Consider the following 17,489-nt stretch of genomic DNA (forward strand, 5'->3'; position numbering starts at 1 on the left):
TTTTCTTACGTGAAACTAATTTAAATATGGCATGACAATAACAAAAACTTTGTATCCCATCTTAAAAAAGGTCATAACTAAGTAATATTACAAAAAAGATTAAGATAATCTATAGAGAAATCACTTTTAGTCCTCTTTGACTATAAAAATTGAAAACAAAATTAAAGTTATAAAAATGCTTATAATAGTTTTTTTGTTGTTGATAAATTAACGGAATCACTTCACATCTTTGTCAAGCACGTGTATTCGAAACATTTGAGAAAACAAAGTTGAGTGGATTCAAATGCAATAAGATTTCAAATTTCTTTTCTTCATCATTGCGTACCGAACTAATTTAAATCTGTAAGGATCTATGAATGCATGTTTGTTTGTATTAGTTGATTTAGCAATGTTAATTTATTAAGAATAATTATTTTCATTATTTGAGCAGAACAACACTTCTGCATTACTTTTAACACAATCTTAAGTTGTAAATATAATTAATTTGGGACGCTAATACAAATCTACCTAAACTATGATTTCAGAGTTGGAGACAACGAACACGAAAAGCATCAAGTGTGTATTTCTTATTGGGGAAAGGGGAAATAAGACAAGACCAGTAACATTGACTCCATGTTATCCCAATTTCGAAGAAAGTGCAATTGATTAAAAAATGTTCATCATTACAATTTTTAATTCTACTGTTTTGGAGAAAACTTTTGGCAGAAGACTTGAAGAAAAGCTAAGTGGAGAGTGAAAATACATGGCAAAGTGAACTAATCCGTTCACACTAACTACATGCCAAAAGAAGTTAAAAAAACACCTACCCTAACCTTTGTCATTTTAAAAAGGAAGAAAACACCTAAATGCGTTCTTCTTTTTGCCAATAAAATATTGGTTTCATCAGAAAAAACAAAATTACCTAAAACTTTAGCTTCCGGAGAACATTCAAAGTGCTTCTGGAAAACGTAAATCTGCTGGACCTGGGCCCAATATCCCTTTCTGTTCGCTTATCTTGCCCAGCCCAATAGCGGGTTCTACATGACCATTTATTATTTCATCATCTCGACAATTGGTTCCCTGTCGGAGAATGATAGCATGAGAGGTGAATACATGATTAAGGAATGTAAATGCATCACACAGAAAACAGAATTAACAATAATATGGATGCAAAATGATGTATATTTTGGTAAAGCAAAAACTTTGAATACAATATTTTGGAAAAGCAAAATCCATGAGTAAGAAGTTTTTGCACGTAATTAGTAATGTATAATATACAAAGCTGGACCATGGAAATGAGAAGCAATCTAGGATTTGAATGCTTAGAAAGTACAAACCCGTCCGCTTGAAGAAAGTCATTTCTTACTGTACGTGAGAAAGAAGTTAGGTAGCATAAGATCACCTCTTTGATCATAATGACCCTTTTGTCTAGAAGTTTTAAATGTACCACTTTCAAAAGAACTTTTCTAACATAATAAAATTTTGATTTTGTTTTAAGAAAAAATATCATTTTTGTTTTGTTGCTCCTTTTACATCCTCTATCCATGACTCACTCATCCATATATTATACAAAAGTGCACCATCCACCACTTTAATGGCTGAATTTATTACTGGGGATCCCACGTATACAAGTGGTCAATTTATATAAATGAGTATAAACCTTCTGTTACAAACTAATTTTACAATATTGAATTGAGTTTAAAATTCAACTAATTTTACAATATTGAATTGAGTTTAAAATTCATTTCTTAATATGATATCAAAAGTCATTTTACTTCAAAACTTATCCTAATGAAGTTTGTTGACCTGTGCATTCAACAAAATTATATGTATTTCGTAGAACAGAAAGCTTTGACTATACCAATTGAAAAAATTTTGAGAGATCAAATTCAAACAAAAGTTATCAAAAATGTAAATTCACACAATGATCACAACAGAGAAGACCAAATATGTAACTGAACAATTTAATTCATATTAAGATTGAAAATTAAATATGCATTCACGGTGTAGAAAAAATTATACTATCACTGATAAGTAGAATGAGTTTATTGACCTTTATAATAGCAGCTATTTTAAAAATTACGTTTGGTGGTTTTAAATTAGTTGGTAATATAGACACACATTAATAGAGCATGTCAATTAAACTCATTAAAATCTTATTATTTTTCATTTATTTTAAATCGATGTTTCGTAAAAGTATAGTAAAAGGTAAGCATGGCTTAATTTATGAAAATTATATTTGCAGAGCATGTTAGCTTTCACAATGCCAGTAATAAGTCAATGCTTAGTAACGAGCCAATGCTTAATTTGCAGTGGCCATCTTCCTAAAAGAAAAATTTATAAATAAAACTTGTCTGCTGGCTGCATGGTGAACAACGCCATCTTTTAAGAGATTGTTAAAAGGGCAAATTATATGGTACTTGCGTGATAGAATGAAGAGAAGAGGAAAAAAGGGCACCCGGCACATTCTTGGGAATAAGATAAATATTGATCAAAGTAAAAGTGGTAAATTAAGGTAAAATAGTCTATAATACTATCAGTTACCTCATCGTGATTATAACTTGCATCTTGCAATAATGGAGTCGCAACTGGGGGTGCAATTTCTGGGTCAGGCTTTTGAAATATAAAAGTGGTATAGAGACCTGCATTGGAATGGAAAATACAGTATCTGAGAATCTGCATAAATAATAGGTGAAAGTGACGTCAAGAAAGTTATAAGCAATAAAAATAATTAAAACATATTAATGCATCACCTAGCGCATCGTATGAACGTGGAAGAAGTCTTCCCCTCGGATCCAAGAGGTTTGGAACATAGTGTGTTAACAGGCCAGCTAATTGTGCTCTTAAGCAACAATCACAAAAGGTATATTCAATAAATATTCTTGAAAATTCCAAAAATCCTAATAACATATTTGAAGGATTTGGGAGGATTTTTCATCAGTCCCCACCAGAGAATGTCAAACTAACCTGTTGTCGTCATAAAATTCGGTTAAATTTTGAATCTCCACATACTCAAGGCCAGCTTCCCTGGCCAACCTATGGTTTTATGAAGCAAAACATCAGATGTATTAAAAAAAACATAATTGTAGATATGAGGTATGAACCAAACAAGCACAAGAAGTTACAAATATTTTCATCCTCTTTCACGGATACATTCCACATGGAATAGTCAATTTGGTGCGTTTGGAATATCTTTATGACTGAAAGTTAAAGTTTAAACAGAAATCTATTAAAAAATTGGCAATCAATCTTTTCCTTTCAAAATCAATTTTGCTAGGTAATATCATAGAACATCATCGGGTCACATTGGCACCAAACAACACAGCAATTCACAGTAATGAGTCATCCATCTTGATTTATGAGATACTAGAGGAAAACCTGATGAAACTTGGAAAATGAACCAAGCAATTGGTTTCAGCAGAGATGTCATTAGCAAATTTTAGCTGGTACCTCTTTCCAAATAACGGAAACCTGAAAATAATGAATAGACTTCAATGAATAACAACATGACTTAACTAAAATAACATAAGAAAAGAAGAAACAATATGCAGTTGATTGATTGAAATATGTACTTTTCTTCTTCAACTTCAAAAGTAATCATGTAATTCTCGGTCCGGATGCAGTTGGGAACAATGTTTGGCTTCATGCTGCTGCTTTTGTTATGATAGGCTTCAACATTCCTCTGGTATTTAGCCCTACACGACTACAATGTTATTTTATCTATTCTATTAGTGCATAAAGATCTCATGCGTACAATATGAATTACCAGAAAAACAATGAAGACAAACACCAATAGAATCCAAGTTCAAAAATATAAAATGGAGGAAAGGATGCAATTCATACATAGAAAATAGATAAAATAAATGCATGTATGAGAATGAACAAAATTGTCTAACCAAAATAAGATCATTTGTGATTATAGACTTTTTTTAAATTTCATCTGAAACCACTAGGCCATTCTTGTACCTTTTTCTCCCTCTGCGGGGCAGAAAGGGACCCCATTATAAATATAAATGCATTTGGCTTGATATTACACCTAAACGTTAATAAATAAATGAGTGAAAGAAGATTGAGAACTAAGACTTGATTCTAAGAAATAAAAAGCATAGCTAAAAGACATAATTCGGAAATCTCACACATAGGAAAGAATCACAATGTCAGAAGACGTATTATCCAGTTTAGAGGAACAGTTTAAGAGATGAAATTGAAAAAGGGGCATACTCAAGTACACCTTTAAGCATCCCAGGGCACTGTTTCCAGAATAACATATATTTTTGCTTGCAGTGACATCTAGGTGCACACAGATTAGGCGAAACTCTTACACGTTTTAACCTGAAGTAATAACTAATTGATGCCATCAAAAGGGTTCTTTCGACTGGAGTGTATAGTGACACTTTGGTTCAAAAAAGTGATGTCAGAGGGGTAACCCCTAACCAAATCAACAAAACGTAATTTGGACACTATAAATCAAACGAAGTTCCATCACCAATAAGCCAAATAAAAAGAATAGCCAAGACAAGGAAAAGGGAAAAATAAGAGACAATGCAACTAAACCCAAGAATAATAGGCCTCTGACAACTCCCATACCATATGGTAGATGAGTCAGGAGTAATACCAAGAAAATAACCCCCGGGTTTCAGCAGAGATGACACATTATGCAGTAGTTTCCGTGCTTTCTCTTCAGTCTCAAAACACAACTGCATTAGATATGTTTATCAGAAGAGGATTAACAGGAAAATCTCAAAGGATTAACTAAAACCCAAAATTCAAAGTTATTAGACAATCACTACAGTGTTATATTTCAAAAGGACTTAAGACTCTAACTGGGCTTGTTTATTCTATTCTTGAATAGTATTTTATCATACAAAAACAAAGCAACGTTTAATAATTAGACACCCTGGAAACAAGCTAAACAGCAACTATACTCAGACCTGCAAATACAATGATTCAAAACAAAATGAAAGTCAGACCTGCAAATGCTGCAAACAGCAGACAACATCAGCCACACTGATTTTCTCCTCCAAATGTGTTTCTATATTCTCCTGTCAAAAAACAAGAAGAAATATAGTTAATACGAATAATATATAATACAATTCCTTTTACTTCAATTCAAGGTAGTCTTAGGCACTAGGGGTTTCAAATTTCAACTTACCACACAGTGTAAGCCTCATTGGTCAAAAGTGACAAAAAAGGAATTAAAATGTTTGAATCATACTCCTTAAATTTATCAGATATATTCACCATGCAAGCATAACATTCACAGCAAAAATTCGAAAAATCAAGAAGTGCAGTTCAAAAAACCTAGTATGCTTATCGCCAAGAGTCTCATAAACTATTCTTATAATCACATTCTGACTATTGTATTGTATGTCCTTTTAGACTTTATATCAGAGAGCCAATAACAAGTAAAATGGCTTGAATTTTTTTTAAAGTGCTGTGAATAAGGAATTAAAGGCAGCTGCGGAGTCCTCCCAAACAAACCCTATGAAAATTTGCTCTCACTGGTAAAATGTTACGAGAAAACCTATTCTAGGGTTATAGAGAGCAAGCCAAAGAACAAGAACACAGGAAACTGCAAAATGAAAGGATTCCAAAACTGAGACAGAAGAGATAGAGAATACAGGTATGTTTGTCTGTTTACAGTATGAATGATTTTACAATAGCTAACTAAGGTTTATATACCTAGTGTACTGTCTGCTTAAGAGTCAGTCATGACCCCTATACAACCTTATTTCATAACAAAAATACCCTTCATTCCATCCTTGAGGTCAACAATGTTTTCAAAGGAGTGGTATTGTTATAACTGTTGTTTCTCAACAGTTTTTTTAACATCATCCGCCAAAGCCTTGTATAACTGCTGTTTCTTAACAGTTTTCTAGCTAACTAAGAGTTATATACCTAGTGTACTGTCTTCTTAAGAGTCAGTCATGACCCCTATACAACCTTATTTCATAACAAAAATACCCTTCATTCCACTCTTGAGGTCAACAATGTTTTCAAAGGAGTGGTATTGTTATAACTGTTGTTTCTCAACAGTTTTTTTAACATCATCCGCCAAAGCCTTGTATAACTGCTGTTTCTTAACAGTTTTCTAGCTAACTAAGGTTTATATACCAAGTGTACTCTCTGCTTAAGAGTCATTCATGACCCCTATACAACCTTATTTCATAACAAAAATACCCTTCATTCCATCCTTGAGGTCAACAATGTTTCAAAGGAGTGGTATTGCTATAACTGTTGTTTCTCAACAGTTTTTTTAACATCATCCGCCAAAGCCTTGTATAACTGCTGTTTCTTAACAGTTTTCACATTAGGTGATGTTGCTACTCTCAACACATGTCTCCCTAACCTTTGAACTCCATAGTTCAAAGTTCCAAGTAATGTTGCCTGACATGATCAACCAGCCAATGCCCAAGACCAAATCACAACAACCTAAAGGAAACAACAGATATGTAAAGGTTGTTTGTAGAACAGTCCAACTGAAATTTTTGACTATTGAAGAAATCTTGAGTTTAGAACCATTTGCCATTATCACATTCAAAGGTTCCATGGATTCAATCCTGCAACCATATTTCTTACCGATGTGTATGTCTAAGAAGTTGTGAACTGCCACTATCAATCAAGATGTGCAAGGGTCGTTCCTGATGGTATCCAGTAATTCTCATAGTTCTAAAACAAGCCACCCCTGTTAAAGCATTTATTGAAATTTGAGGACCTAACGCTGGTGTGCCCGCACTAAATTCTGCCTTATTTCGTCCGGTGTCTCTTCATCATTCATCTCCATGACATGAAATTGCAACTTTTTATGAACCAAGTTGTGCTCCACCAAATAAGGCTCATCACAAAAATAGCAAAGCCCTTTTGACCTTCTTTCAGTATATAAGCAGGTGACAAACTTCTTGCTTGTCTTTGTTTGGAGGGAACAATGATTGGCATAATAGATGATGGACTCACAGGTGCAGGACCCAATACCCCTATTTAAACCTTGTTGGAGACATTGATAGGGTTAACAACTTCATACATTCTTGCTAGAGAAAAAGCTCGTCTATTTGTAGATGGTTGAAACATTCAAACCATCATTTGTACCTCATTCTTGAGACCACCAAGAAAATTACTCAAAACATACTCCTCCGATAGATTCAACCTATTAATAATTAAATCAAATTCTTCATGATACTCACTAACGGAATGCTTCTGCAGCAGCCTCATCAACTCTGTCATGGATCATCACAAATATCACCAAAACGTTCAATCAATCTTTTAGTGTAATCATCTCAAGAATATAAAGATGAAACAGGAAAGATTTTGCAAGAGCTAAGTGCCATTGCAATGCCCGACCCTCCAAATGAACAATAGCAGGCTTCACTTTGAATCATCCGGCGTGTTATCAGTCAAGAAATAGTTTTCGCATAGATATACATACCCATTGATTGACAGTTTCTCCATTAAAACAATGAAAAACAATCCTAGCTAATCTTGTTCCACAAGCATAAGAAGAAGGACTAGGACGGCTACCACGTCACCCAGCCTATTTCCATCATCAACCCTCTGTTTTACCAGTTCTTGGAGTGTTTCTTTCAGGGAAACTGTCAAAGTTCGTTGTAGAGAAGCAGCTAATATCGTGAAACGAAAATCCATGCGTGTTGAGAGGCGTTCTTCAATATCTTTCATTGTCTGAGCAGCGTAGCATCCGCCATTGCCAACCAAATCTATTGGACACACCAGGTTGACACCAATTGTTACGAGAAAACCTATTCTAGGGCGATAGAGAGATATAAAGAAAGTCGAGGAGAAGAACACAGGAAACCCCAGAATGAAGGAATTCCGAAACTGAGATAGAAGTGATAGAGATTACAGATATGTTTGTGTGTTTATAGTATGAATGATTTTACAACAGATAAATAAGGTTTATATAGCTACTGTACTGACTACTTCACAGTGAGTCCTGACCCCTATACAAGCTTATTTCACAACATAGTTAACGGCATAAGAAACAATTGAACGTAGAGAAGAAAGTTTACCACGGAAGGGTCGACCTGGAAGAACTGGGCAGTGTAAGATTTCCTGTGACTCTCCCAAGCTTCTCGCATTTGCTCTATCCCAGACGAAGACGCGTCTGCAGCAAAAGCAAGAACAAAAACAAGAATGAATTCAATTCGAAGAAAGCATGGAGCAGAAGAAAGGGAAGGGTTACCAATTCCAATGTAGTGGCCAATTTGCGCGTCGACCCAGTTATCAGAGCCGGAATCAGCACAATACAAATCGCACACCTTGAATGAATGAGAGTGAGAATAGAATGGAAAAGGAATAAAAGAATCAATTGGATGAGATGAAAGAGCTTGACGAACCGTGGCGTAAGGGTGAGCGAATACGTTTATGAGAGCCGTTTTAGCAAAATCATAGAGCCGCTGGTGTGTTGACTGACTCATTCCTCAAGAACCCTCTTCCTCTTCCTCTGCGTGCTGTTTCAGAAGTTCATCAACAACGCTCAATATTATTCACTGTAAGTGTAAAAGTAAATACTTTTACTTTAAGAATGGATTTTGCAGTATATAAATTTAAAATTCCGATAAACAGCTTCTTGCAGTTGATTTTTTAAACTATTCATACCTGTAAAATTATCATTTAACCAGTAAAATGTTGCGAGTTTAATTTCTATAGTGTCAATAATAGTAAGAAAATGTTGTTGACTTAGTTATAAAATAAACCTTCAGAATTAACCCTAAACAATAATTAGGAATTGTAAGGAGGGTTAAATATTCTTTTTAAAATGAAAATTAGAATTAGTCACTTTCAAAAACTTTGAACTAATTTAGTCTTTTAATTCTCCAAATACATGGATTTAATACTTTTAACCGAATTTTATTAAGTTTATTTCACGTTTCAAACGCATTTTATTATAATAGTTTAGTTTGTCTACCGTGTTTAACATATATCTCCGCTTCAATGTTAGGTGAGGAACGCGTTTGAAATGTCAAATAAACTTCAAACAATTTAGTTTAAAGGACTAAATTCATGCCTCTATAAAGATAAGGGACTGAATTAATTCAAAATTTCCAAAAGAAAAAAAACTAATTCCAACTTTTATTAAAAGTTGAAGTATAAAAAATATTAGTTTGTTTACACTGTTTAACACGCTCCAATGTTAGGTGAAAAATGTATTTGAAACGTCAAATAAACTTAAAACAAATTGGTTTATATAACTAAATTCGTGTATTTATAAAGATAAATGACTAAATTGGTTCAAAATTTTAAGAAAAAAAAATTAATTTCAATTTTTATTAAAAGTTGAAATATAAAGGGTTAATTATGTTTTTCGTCCCTCAAGTATGGGTAATTTTTGGTTTTAGTCCCCCACGTAATGTTTGGTCATATTCAGTCCTCCACATTTTAAATCTAATGGAATTGGTCCCCAATTTTAAACTCTGTTAATTTTAATTCACACGTGTCTAACGGATGGCCACGTAAGGATCCCGTTTTCAGCTGAGAGGAATTTTTTTGCACGTTTTAGTTACTCGTTAATAAGGCACATGTCATTAATGTGATTAAAAGAACTTAGCTGAGGTTTTTGTTAGCATTAAAATGTCATTAACTTCACTAAACCAACTTAGCTGCTGAATGGGGGTTATGTTAGAAAGTGATTAAGCTGTATTCATTTGTAAAAAATCTCAGCTGAGGAGTTGCTGCAAACGTGAACCAGGGAGAAAGATCACCAACAACACAAACCAGAAGCATGGCTGCACAAGTGATAGGGTCTCAAGCAAGTACTGCAACCTCTGCTCAACCCACGTGAAATACAATGAGGAATCAAACTGTTTTGGTTGCTTTTAATGGTGGACCACTTTTTGTAGCAGTGGGCAATATCATAGTGGACAACTTTTTGGATTAAAGCAAAATTGTATTCAGATGTATGGACCACATGTCTGGTGTCCAATACTTTATTAAATGTAGTTAAACTTATTTTATTCAGATTTGTGGACCACATGTCTGGTGTCCATTAAAACTTGTGTATGAATTACTTGTGTTTTGTGAATGAAGTAAAATTTTGTGAATGGATTACTTGTATTTTGTGATAATGCAGTCAAAATTTGTGTATGGATTACTTGTGTTTTGTGATAATGCAGTAAAACTTTGTGTATGGATTAATTTGATGAAATCAATTAAATGTATATCTTGTTAACATCAAAGGAAACCTTACAGGATAAAAGTCACAACATATAACCACTGCTATTTAATTACAGCACAGTTGTTAAACACAATTGAATTACAGGATAAAACACAACCATGTAAAACACAATTGAACTTCTCATTTCATTCATTACTGCCATATTACAAATACAAAACACTTCCCCAACAAAAGTTACCTCAAACTTACTTAACCATTAAAGTTCCATAGATAACTAATCACAGCTAAATAATAGTTACTAAAAAACTAGTTGCAATTGAACTTGAACAGCAACATAAAAACAAAGACAACTGTTAATGTCCATGACAAAAGGAAAAAAACTTGCATGAATCTCCCAAACTTTTTCTCTTCTTGCAATTTCGCCTTCAATTTCTCATTTTTCTTAATCAACTCCATTATAACTTTCTCCTTCTCCAAACACACTTCATCTTCTTCAGTTCGTGTTCTACCACTGTCTTGAAAGTCCGGTGCGTTCCCTTCATATTTAGAATCCTCTTCATTAAACCATTCAAAGAAATTGCAATGAGAATTGGACTGCATAAATAAAACAAAACCATTAAGACATCAAACGAAATCAAGTTCGCCCAATAAATACCAAATTTGTCACTTACAACCTAGTTTCTACATCTCCAAAATAATATCCCGTTGTTCTTCACAGTCGTTGCCTTTAGGAGCAGTAATCTTTCCCCACACCCACACAATTTGGATGTCATATCCGACGACAATGAAAAGGTCTGCGAAATTTTCGAACCACTACTCCTCTGCGTACAATGAATCCCTCTGCTCCCACTTTTCATCACCCTAAAACGATCTTCAAACTTCAATCTTCAATTTTGGCTGCCAATGAATAAAATACGATAACCCCCCAAAACCAACACGAACACTCCAATTTTAGGATTTTAGAATGACCCCAAATCCCTCTTTTAAAACAGTTCTCATAATATCAAGACCACATGTTGTTCATCAATTCCTCTCAGTTGAAAACGGATCCTTACGTGGCCATCCGTTAGACACGTGTGAATTTAAATTAACGGAGTTTAAAATTGGGACCAATTCCATTAGACTTAAAACATGAAAGACTGAATATGATCAAACATTACGTGTGTGACTAAAACCAAAAATTACTCATACTTAAGAAATAAAAAAACATAATTAACCCAAGAAAAAAATGACCAATTGAACAAAACAGATATTCAAATATTATTTAAACCTAAAATTTTTTGTTGTCTTTTACACCGACAAGAACCATACGACAAGAAATGACACCCATTATTGTACTCAACCCTGTTTTTTGATCTTTACAATAACAGAGATTTATTAAAGAAACAGATGCTTAGAATTTGACATCAGGGGAAGATATGGTCCCCAACCAAGAAACCTTAGTGGAAGCGGCGCTCCGAGTTCTCAACACCGCCGACCCCTTCGAGAAGGCCCGACTCGGCGACTCGGTGGCTACGCGTTGGCTCAATGGAGCCATGGCGGAACCCTACGACCCTTCTGCCGGCGACCACCTTACGCTCCCTGATCGCCCCGCAAGGCTATCTTCTGTCTGCACCATTCTACTCTCACCTTCTTCCATTCTCTGGTGTTCGACAAAATGCCTCACTTTCACTTACGTGCATAGATATTGTGTTGGCAGGTGAAGTTGGTGGCGCCGAGTCTGATGCCGAAGCTGGGCAAAGCGGGAAGCTTGCAGAGCAGAATAGCCATTGTTCATAGCCTCACTCACACTGAAAGCTGGGCCATTGACTTGTCTTGGGTATTTGTGGATTGTTAATTGTATTCTTTAACTTCACTTGCGCTTAAATGGTCTGCTTCCATGGAATACTTTATTTTTGGGTATATTTGAATTGGTTGCTGATAGTGGAATGGATAAGAATATAATTAGGCGGGAAAATTGGAATAGAATGATTGTATGTTCTAAGATGGAATCAAGCAAATATCCCATTCCATGTTTTTGAAAAATGATTGAACAGAATGAGTTGTAACTCTTTAATTCTAATGTTATATATTTGGCTCTTCTAAAGCAAAGGAGGGTAAAATAATTATATTATCGTTGGTGAGAAAATCATTATTTTAACAGACATATATTTTCTCATTAACTATTGAGATTACTTTGTTTAGTCATCTAAAATAAATTGTTCACTTTAAAGGAAGTGAGATCCATTGATTTCAACCCCAGAAAATTAGTTTGCAGAAAGAAAAAAGTTATAAAGAAGATAATAATAATGAAAAAATGATTCACAGAAACACTAGATTACTTGTTTGTGAAGAGAAGACGAGGAAATGTTTTATTTGGACGGAATTGTTTTAGAGAAAACTACACCTACCTCTCCTAAAGTCTCGCTAATGATAGACACCACAAGACTTCTTTTACAACAGTGCATTCTTTCACTCATTCTATGCATTTTTAGTAAAGTGACTGTTCTTTCTCTATGTTTATCCCGAATTTTCATTTCATTGCATGTTTTGTTATTTTTGGAGAAGAGATTGGTATTTGGGCTATATGGATGAAGAATACACGAATTTTAGAGGGATCCTCTTTGATTCTATGTTAGGGGAGGCGAGTGTTTTTTAACAAAGCAGAGTAGATGTGAATGTCGTTTAATGAGAACTCAAGGTAGGTTAGTTCAATTTTGTCGTTTTAAACTTGCCTTACTGTGAGAAAGATTGACAAGGTATAAGTGGAAATTTATGATTAAAGTGTTGGGTTTTGTGAAATCGTTTGGGATTTTAATGGTGGCTGGAAATGGAATGATGATAGTGTTGGCGGATAAGAGAATTGGAGAACAGATTTATCTATATTTAAGGAAAAGTTAATAAAGATAAAATAGTCATTTATTGATTTCAGTATTAGGATCACACTCATCACTCTTGAGGCTTGAACTAAACTTTAATTGGCCCTCGTTGCAATGTGTTTTAATGTTTGTTTGGAAGAAGTTTAGTTTTTTCATATGCCACCTCCAACATTTATTGGCAAATATCTTTATGCATGATACATTCATGCAGGATATAATAGCACGTTTTGGCAAGCAAGAATCAATGCCTAGAGAGTTCTTTACAGATTTTGTGAAGGTAGCACAGGATGAAGGGCGGCACTTCACTCTTCTTGCTGCACGACTTGAGGAGCTTGGTTCTTATTATGGAGCATTACCAGCTCATGATGGCCTTTGGGATTCTGCCACTGCTACTTGCAAGGATTTGTTAGCACGATTAGCCATTGAACATTGTGTCCATGAGGTGTGTCTTTGAGTTATTTGCCATTGTAATTTATGGGATTGCTTATGTTCATGATGAATTGAGCTCATTAATCTTGTATCACTTGTGGAAATCAAGAGGGTTGCTCACTAATGCAGGACTCATGGATTGTGTTTTTTTGGGGGGTGGGGTTGCAGAGTGCTTTAGCAATCCTTGCAAGTTTTGTGCCTGTCACAATCTTCGTTTTCTTACAAAAGAAAATCTGAACATGTGGAGTGTTTTTTTTTTAATGACCATTTTCTGTTTTGGAAAGCAAAAACACATGTTTAATAAGAGTAGTTTTTGAAATATGTTTCAAAAATAATATTTCTTTTTTCAATTTTTAAAATAAAAATCCAAATATTTCAAAGTCATTTTGACTTTTTTAATTTCAGTTTTCTGCCACTAATTTTTCATTGTCCTGTCTCGTCCTTTTCTCCACTTTCTCTCATTCATCCCCTCTCAAAAAGTAAGTTTTTGAAAATTGCTCTACAAAATAGTTCTTAAAAAACAGAACTGCAATTGAACACATGTAATTTTGCAAATAAATTTCCTAATACTTGAAGCGAGAGGTGAGTTTCTCCCATCCTGCCGACTGTAGTTACTACTAACTACTATTTGTGAAATGCTTCCCTCGTGGAGAACTGAAGAGCAAAGTTTTCTGATCGAAGTGACAATTATATTTTTATAGGAAAAGTGCAAAGGCAAATTTTAGGAAAGTTTTTATCTCTTTTGTTTAAGCTTGAAAAGTTGAAGCTACAACCATTTTTTCATTCAAGTCATTTTGTCAACTGTATGGTACGTTAGACTTTTCACAATTATTTTAGTACTACTTTGTGGTGGGATGTCACTTGTCTCCGGGGACCTGGAGCAATTTTTTAATTACATAAGCTTTAACTATACGCATGGTGTGTTTTCTTGTTTTAAAGTGTCCACGTAGCAAGTGCAAAAACAGGAAATTTTTAACAATTTTTTGTCTCGTTTTTGGCTTTCTTATTTTAATGAGGTCGTTGTAGTTTCCTTCGTCCTTCTCCTCCATGAAGACAGAGTTATTGTTTCTTTATGAAATTGACTTCATATGTTAACTTTGTGAAAACCAACCCGAACCAGTTTTCTTACATGGTTTTGGTGCTAAAATAACTATTTTATTGTTTTCAGATGCTCTACAAATAATTTTATTGTTTCTTTAAAAAGTTGTTTACAGTTATTATAGTTAGGAAAATCTTGCAATTATTCAATATGATAATCAACTTGATTAGCATCTGAAAACTCTAATCTTCTGTGCCAGAGTTTAGTTTTCACAGTTTTGATGGCTTGAATGGATTCACTTGTCTACATTCAAATCAGTACATTATACCAAGTACTGCTGCATATAAAAATTTCCATCTGTTCTCATGTCTGAAGTTACCTATTTCTTGGAGGTTTTCCAGCCTTATCATTTGATGAGGGAAAAATACTGCAATTTCATAATAAAACTGTAAGAAGTTAAATTGCTATTATAGTAAAACTCTTGCAATGAACTCTGCTCATGTAGTGATCATCACAAGCTATTGTTTGTGGGTCAACTAATGAGGATCCAACAATTTTCTCCAACAATTTTCTGACAAAAAGCTCTTAGATGTGAACTTCTAATAGTAGATCACATATTAGTGCCACTATTGCTTGGGGCATAAACCTCATAGTGAGGCAACCTCCCTCCCTCAATTTCTATACATCCCAAAACATGACAGAATGTTTATATTATTTTGAAGCATTGTCACTCACACGATTATTATTCTGAGTCCAGATTCTCTACTGGATTTTATTGTTCTGTCCTCTATTAAGCATTAAAAATACATTATATTAATATCTTAAAAATCTTAAACAGTATAGAGAAATTCATCAGACAATCCAAATTTGATCGTTACATAAAAGTTGTGCTATTGCTTTTATTTAAATATACCCCTGATTGAGTATGAAACAGGCCAGAGGACTTGATGTGCTGCCTACAACAATCTCACGTTTTCGCAACAGCGGTGATAACACTACAGCAGATTTACTAGAAAGTGTAGTTTATCCGGAAGAGATTACACATTGTGCTGCTGGAGTGAAGTGGTTCAAGTATCTATGCCAGAGGTCTATGAATTCAACCTCAGAGCAAGAAGAGCAAAGTGAAAGTAAAGATGAAGAACATGAAGTGATAACAAAGTTTCATGCAATAGTGAGAGCATATTTTAGAGGACCCTTAAAACCACCATTTAATGAGGCTGCGAGAAAAGCAGCTGGATTTGGTCCCCAGTGGTATGAACCACTTGCTGTTAAAGAGGTTGATACCATCCAATAGCAAATAATTGATATCTTTTATTTAACTGGCAGTATCCTAGCTTCATACATGGCAAATGTAACACATACAACAGCAGTTTTGGGTCTTTTTTGTTTCATATTTTAAATATTTTCCATTTATTTCCCAAAAGACCCATGTTACTGGCCAAAGTCATAAAATTAAGGTCTATACTAAAAATGTTAAACAACTTATATGAATTTTAAACAGCAAGGTTATCAGTCAAAACTTGAGCCAAGAACTGAACTATGGACTGGATTTTTTTTTTCTTTTTCTTTTGATCAACTAAACATAAAAGCTTTAAGAGCATTATTGGTTTAGAATCTAACTCTTTAATTTTTTATGTTTAAATGAGTTCGTGATTTTAAAAGTTTTAAAATATATATATATATATATATATATATATATATATATATATATATATATATATATATATATATTCACAAAATTTATCACTTTCTTTCGGGTCGACAAATACCATTTTTCCATTGTATGATTCGTTTTATTTTATGAAAAATGATATTTTAATAAAATTTAATACGACAAACTTTGACAAACAATTATTTTTTATCAAAAGAACCCTAAAATTTTATTATTTTATGTTTGTAACTTTTATAAAAAAATAAAAAATTATTATATTTAATAACTTTGTCAACTTTGTCAATAATTTGTTTGTCAAAATATTATTTTTGTTATTTTATTTTCCATTTCTTAACACTTTTAGTATGATTTATAGAATTCTGAAATAAATGATTCTATATCTACAACTACAAAATAAACATCATATAAAAAAATGAATTGAATTTACTCAAAAACAAATGTAAAATTTAGATGCTTTTATCCCAAAACAAAATTAAAAAGTATAATGAAATATAAATGCTTGTTGGAATGAGTTTAATTGTACTTTAATCTTACATGGAACTTCAATAATATTTGAAACATATGAGACACGAATAAGTTATTTTCAATTTGTTATAATAACATATCAACTTTGATATTATATAGTATTAAATCCTAAAATTAAGTAAATACAAAGTTGATATGTTATTGTAACAAATTGAATTAAAGCTTGACAACATATTCCTTACACGGATGGCACTGGATAGGGACGGGAATAAGTTTCACTCTCTCATACCTATTTTTGTAGAAAATAATCATCCTTGTACCTAAATCTAACAATCTAACGGGTATTAAATTTGTGTGTTATCCTCATTCCCGGATAATAGATATATTCTCGTACCAATATTTGTACTTATTCTCTTATTATTTCAATATTAATTAATTAATTTTTATAATATAATAAAAAATTACGATAAAGGAAACATACTATTATTAAATATTTAATAGTAAGAGGATGATTGTTTATTCGATATCATATATTTATAAATAAATTATAATTGTATACATTTCAAATTACAATACCAAATAAAACTTCATGAGTACCAAAACATTTATTAAATTTGTAAACATTAATAATGGATCCTAGTTGATAAAATTTAAAAATATTTAAATATATATATATATATATATATATATATATATATATATATATATAAAGGAATATAAACATCACTTGATCAAAATCACACAAATAACAAATATTAAACTAATAATAATAAAATTTTAACATAAATTTTGTATCTTTTGAACTTCAATTAATGTTGGATGGTGATAAAAAAATAATGGCAACTACATTAGATTTTTATGTTGTAGTAAATAAAATTTACTTATACAATTATAATGACAAAATTATAGTATTATTAATAA

General features: G+C 33.0%; 2 protein-coding genes and 1 pseudogene across 3 annotated transcripts; 1 reads left to right on the plus strand and 2 right to left on the minus strand.

Moving 5' to 3' along the window:
* Positions 1–615: 615 nt before the first annotated feature.
* On the minus strand, positions 616–8,494 carry LOC114196267 (S-adenosyl-L-methionine-dependent methyltransferases superfamily protein). Of its 2 annotated transcripts, none has more exons than XR_003606651.2 (11): positions 8,328–8,494; positions 8,174–8,249; positions 8,001–8,095; positions 4,950–5,021; positions 4,567–4,676; positions 3,552–3,674; positions 3,358–3,450; positions 2,947–3,015; positions 2,733–2,821; positions 2,524–2,655; positions 616–1,059 (listed from the first exon to the last, which is right to left on the minus strand). XR_003606651.2 is itself a non-coding variant. In XM_028086857.2 (11 exons), the coding sequence occupies exons 1-11, from the start codon at positions 8,406–8,408 to the stop codon at positions 928–930; spliced, it is 1,038 nt and encodes a 345-aa protein (XP_027942658.1). In that variant the 5' UTR covers positions 8,409–8,493; the 3' UTR covers positions 616–927. The 2 variants fall into 2 exon arrangements, 1 of the variants encoding a protein (XP_027942658.1); XM_028086857.2 differs by having other exon boundaries at positions 2,524–2,621; positions 8,328–8,493.
* On the minus strand, positions 5,032–7,994 carry LOC146883934 (uncharacterized; annotated as a pseudogene).
* A 2,954-nt stretch (positions 8,495–11,448) lies between the features above and the next one.
* LOC114196197 (3-oxoacyl-acyl-carrier synthase-like protein (Protein of unknown function DUF455)) lies at positions 11,449–15,854 on the plus strand. The gene is made up of 4 exons (XM_028086762.2): positions 11,449–11,712; positions 11,805–11,924; positions 13,175–13,405; positions 15,366–15,854. The coding sequence occupies exons 1-4, from the start codon at positions 11,524–11,526 to the stop codon at positions 15,723–15,725; spliced, it is 900 nt and encodes a 299-aa protein (XP_027942563.1). The 5' UTR covers positions 11,449–11,523; the 3' UTR covers positions 15,726–15,854.
* Positions 15,855–17,489: the final 1,635 nt, after the last annotated feature.

Source organism: Vigna unguiculata, chromosome 9 (genome assembly GCF_037176805.1).
Source record: "Vigna unguiculata cultivar grain cowpea cultivar isolate G323 ecotype 2 chromosome 9, ASM3717680v1, whole genome shotgun sequence".
Classification (NCBI taxonomy): Eukaryota; Viridiplantae; Streptophyta; class Magnoliopsida; order Fabales; family Fabaceae; genus Vigna; species Vigna unguiculata.

Excerpts from the sequence above, each read along its gene's own strand:
- LOC114196267 (XM_028086857.2), bottom strand. The coding sequence starts at position 8,408 with ATGAGTCAGTCAACACACCAGCGGCTCTATGATTTTGCTAAAACGGCT. Across the intron at positions 4,677-4,949 it reads GCTGTTTGCAGCATTTGCAG|TTGTGTTTTGAGACTGAAGA; the intron begins GTCTGACTTTCA and ends TATCTAATGCAG. Across the intron at positions 1,060-2,523 it reads CAAGTTATAATCACGATGAG|GGAACCAATTGTCGAGATGA; the intron begins GTAACTGATAGT and ends ATTCTCCGACAG.
- LOC114196197 (XM_028086762.2), top strand. The coding sequence starts at position 11,524 with ATGGTCCCCAACCAAGAAACCTTAGTGGAAGCGGCGCTCCGAGTTCTC. Across the intron at positions 11,713-11,804 it reads GCCCCGCAAGGCTATCTTCT|GTGAAGTTGGTGGCGCCGAG; the intron begins GTCTGCACCATT and ends TTGTGTTGGCAG. Across the intron at positions 11,925-13,174 it reads GGGCCATTGACTTGTCTTGG|GATATAATAGCACGTTTTGG; the intron begins GTATTTGTGGAT and ends ACATTCATGCAG.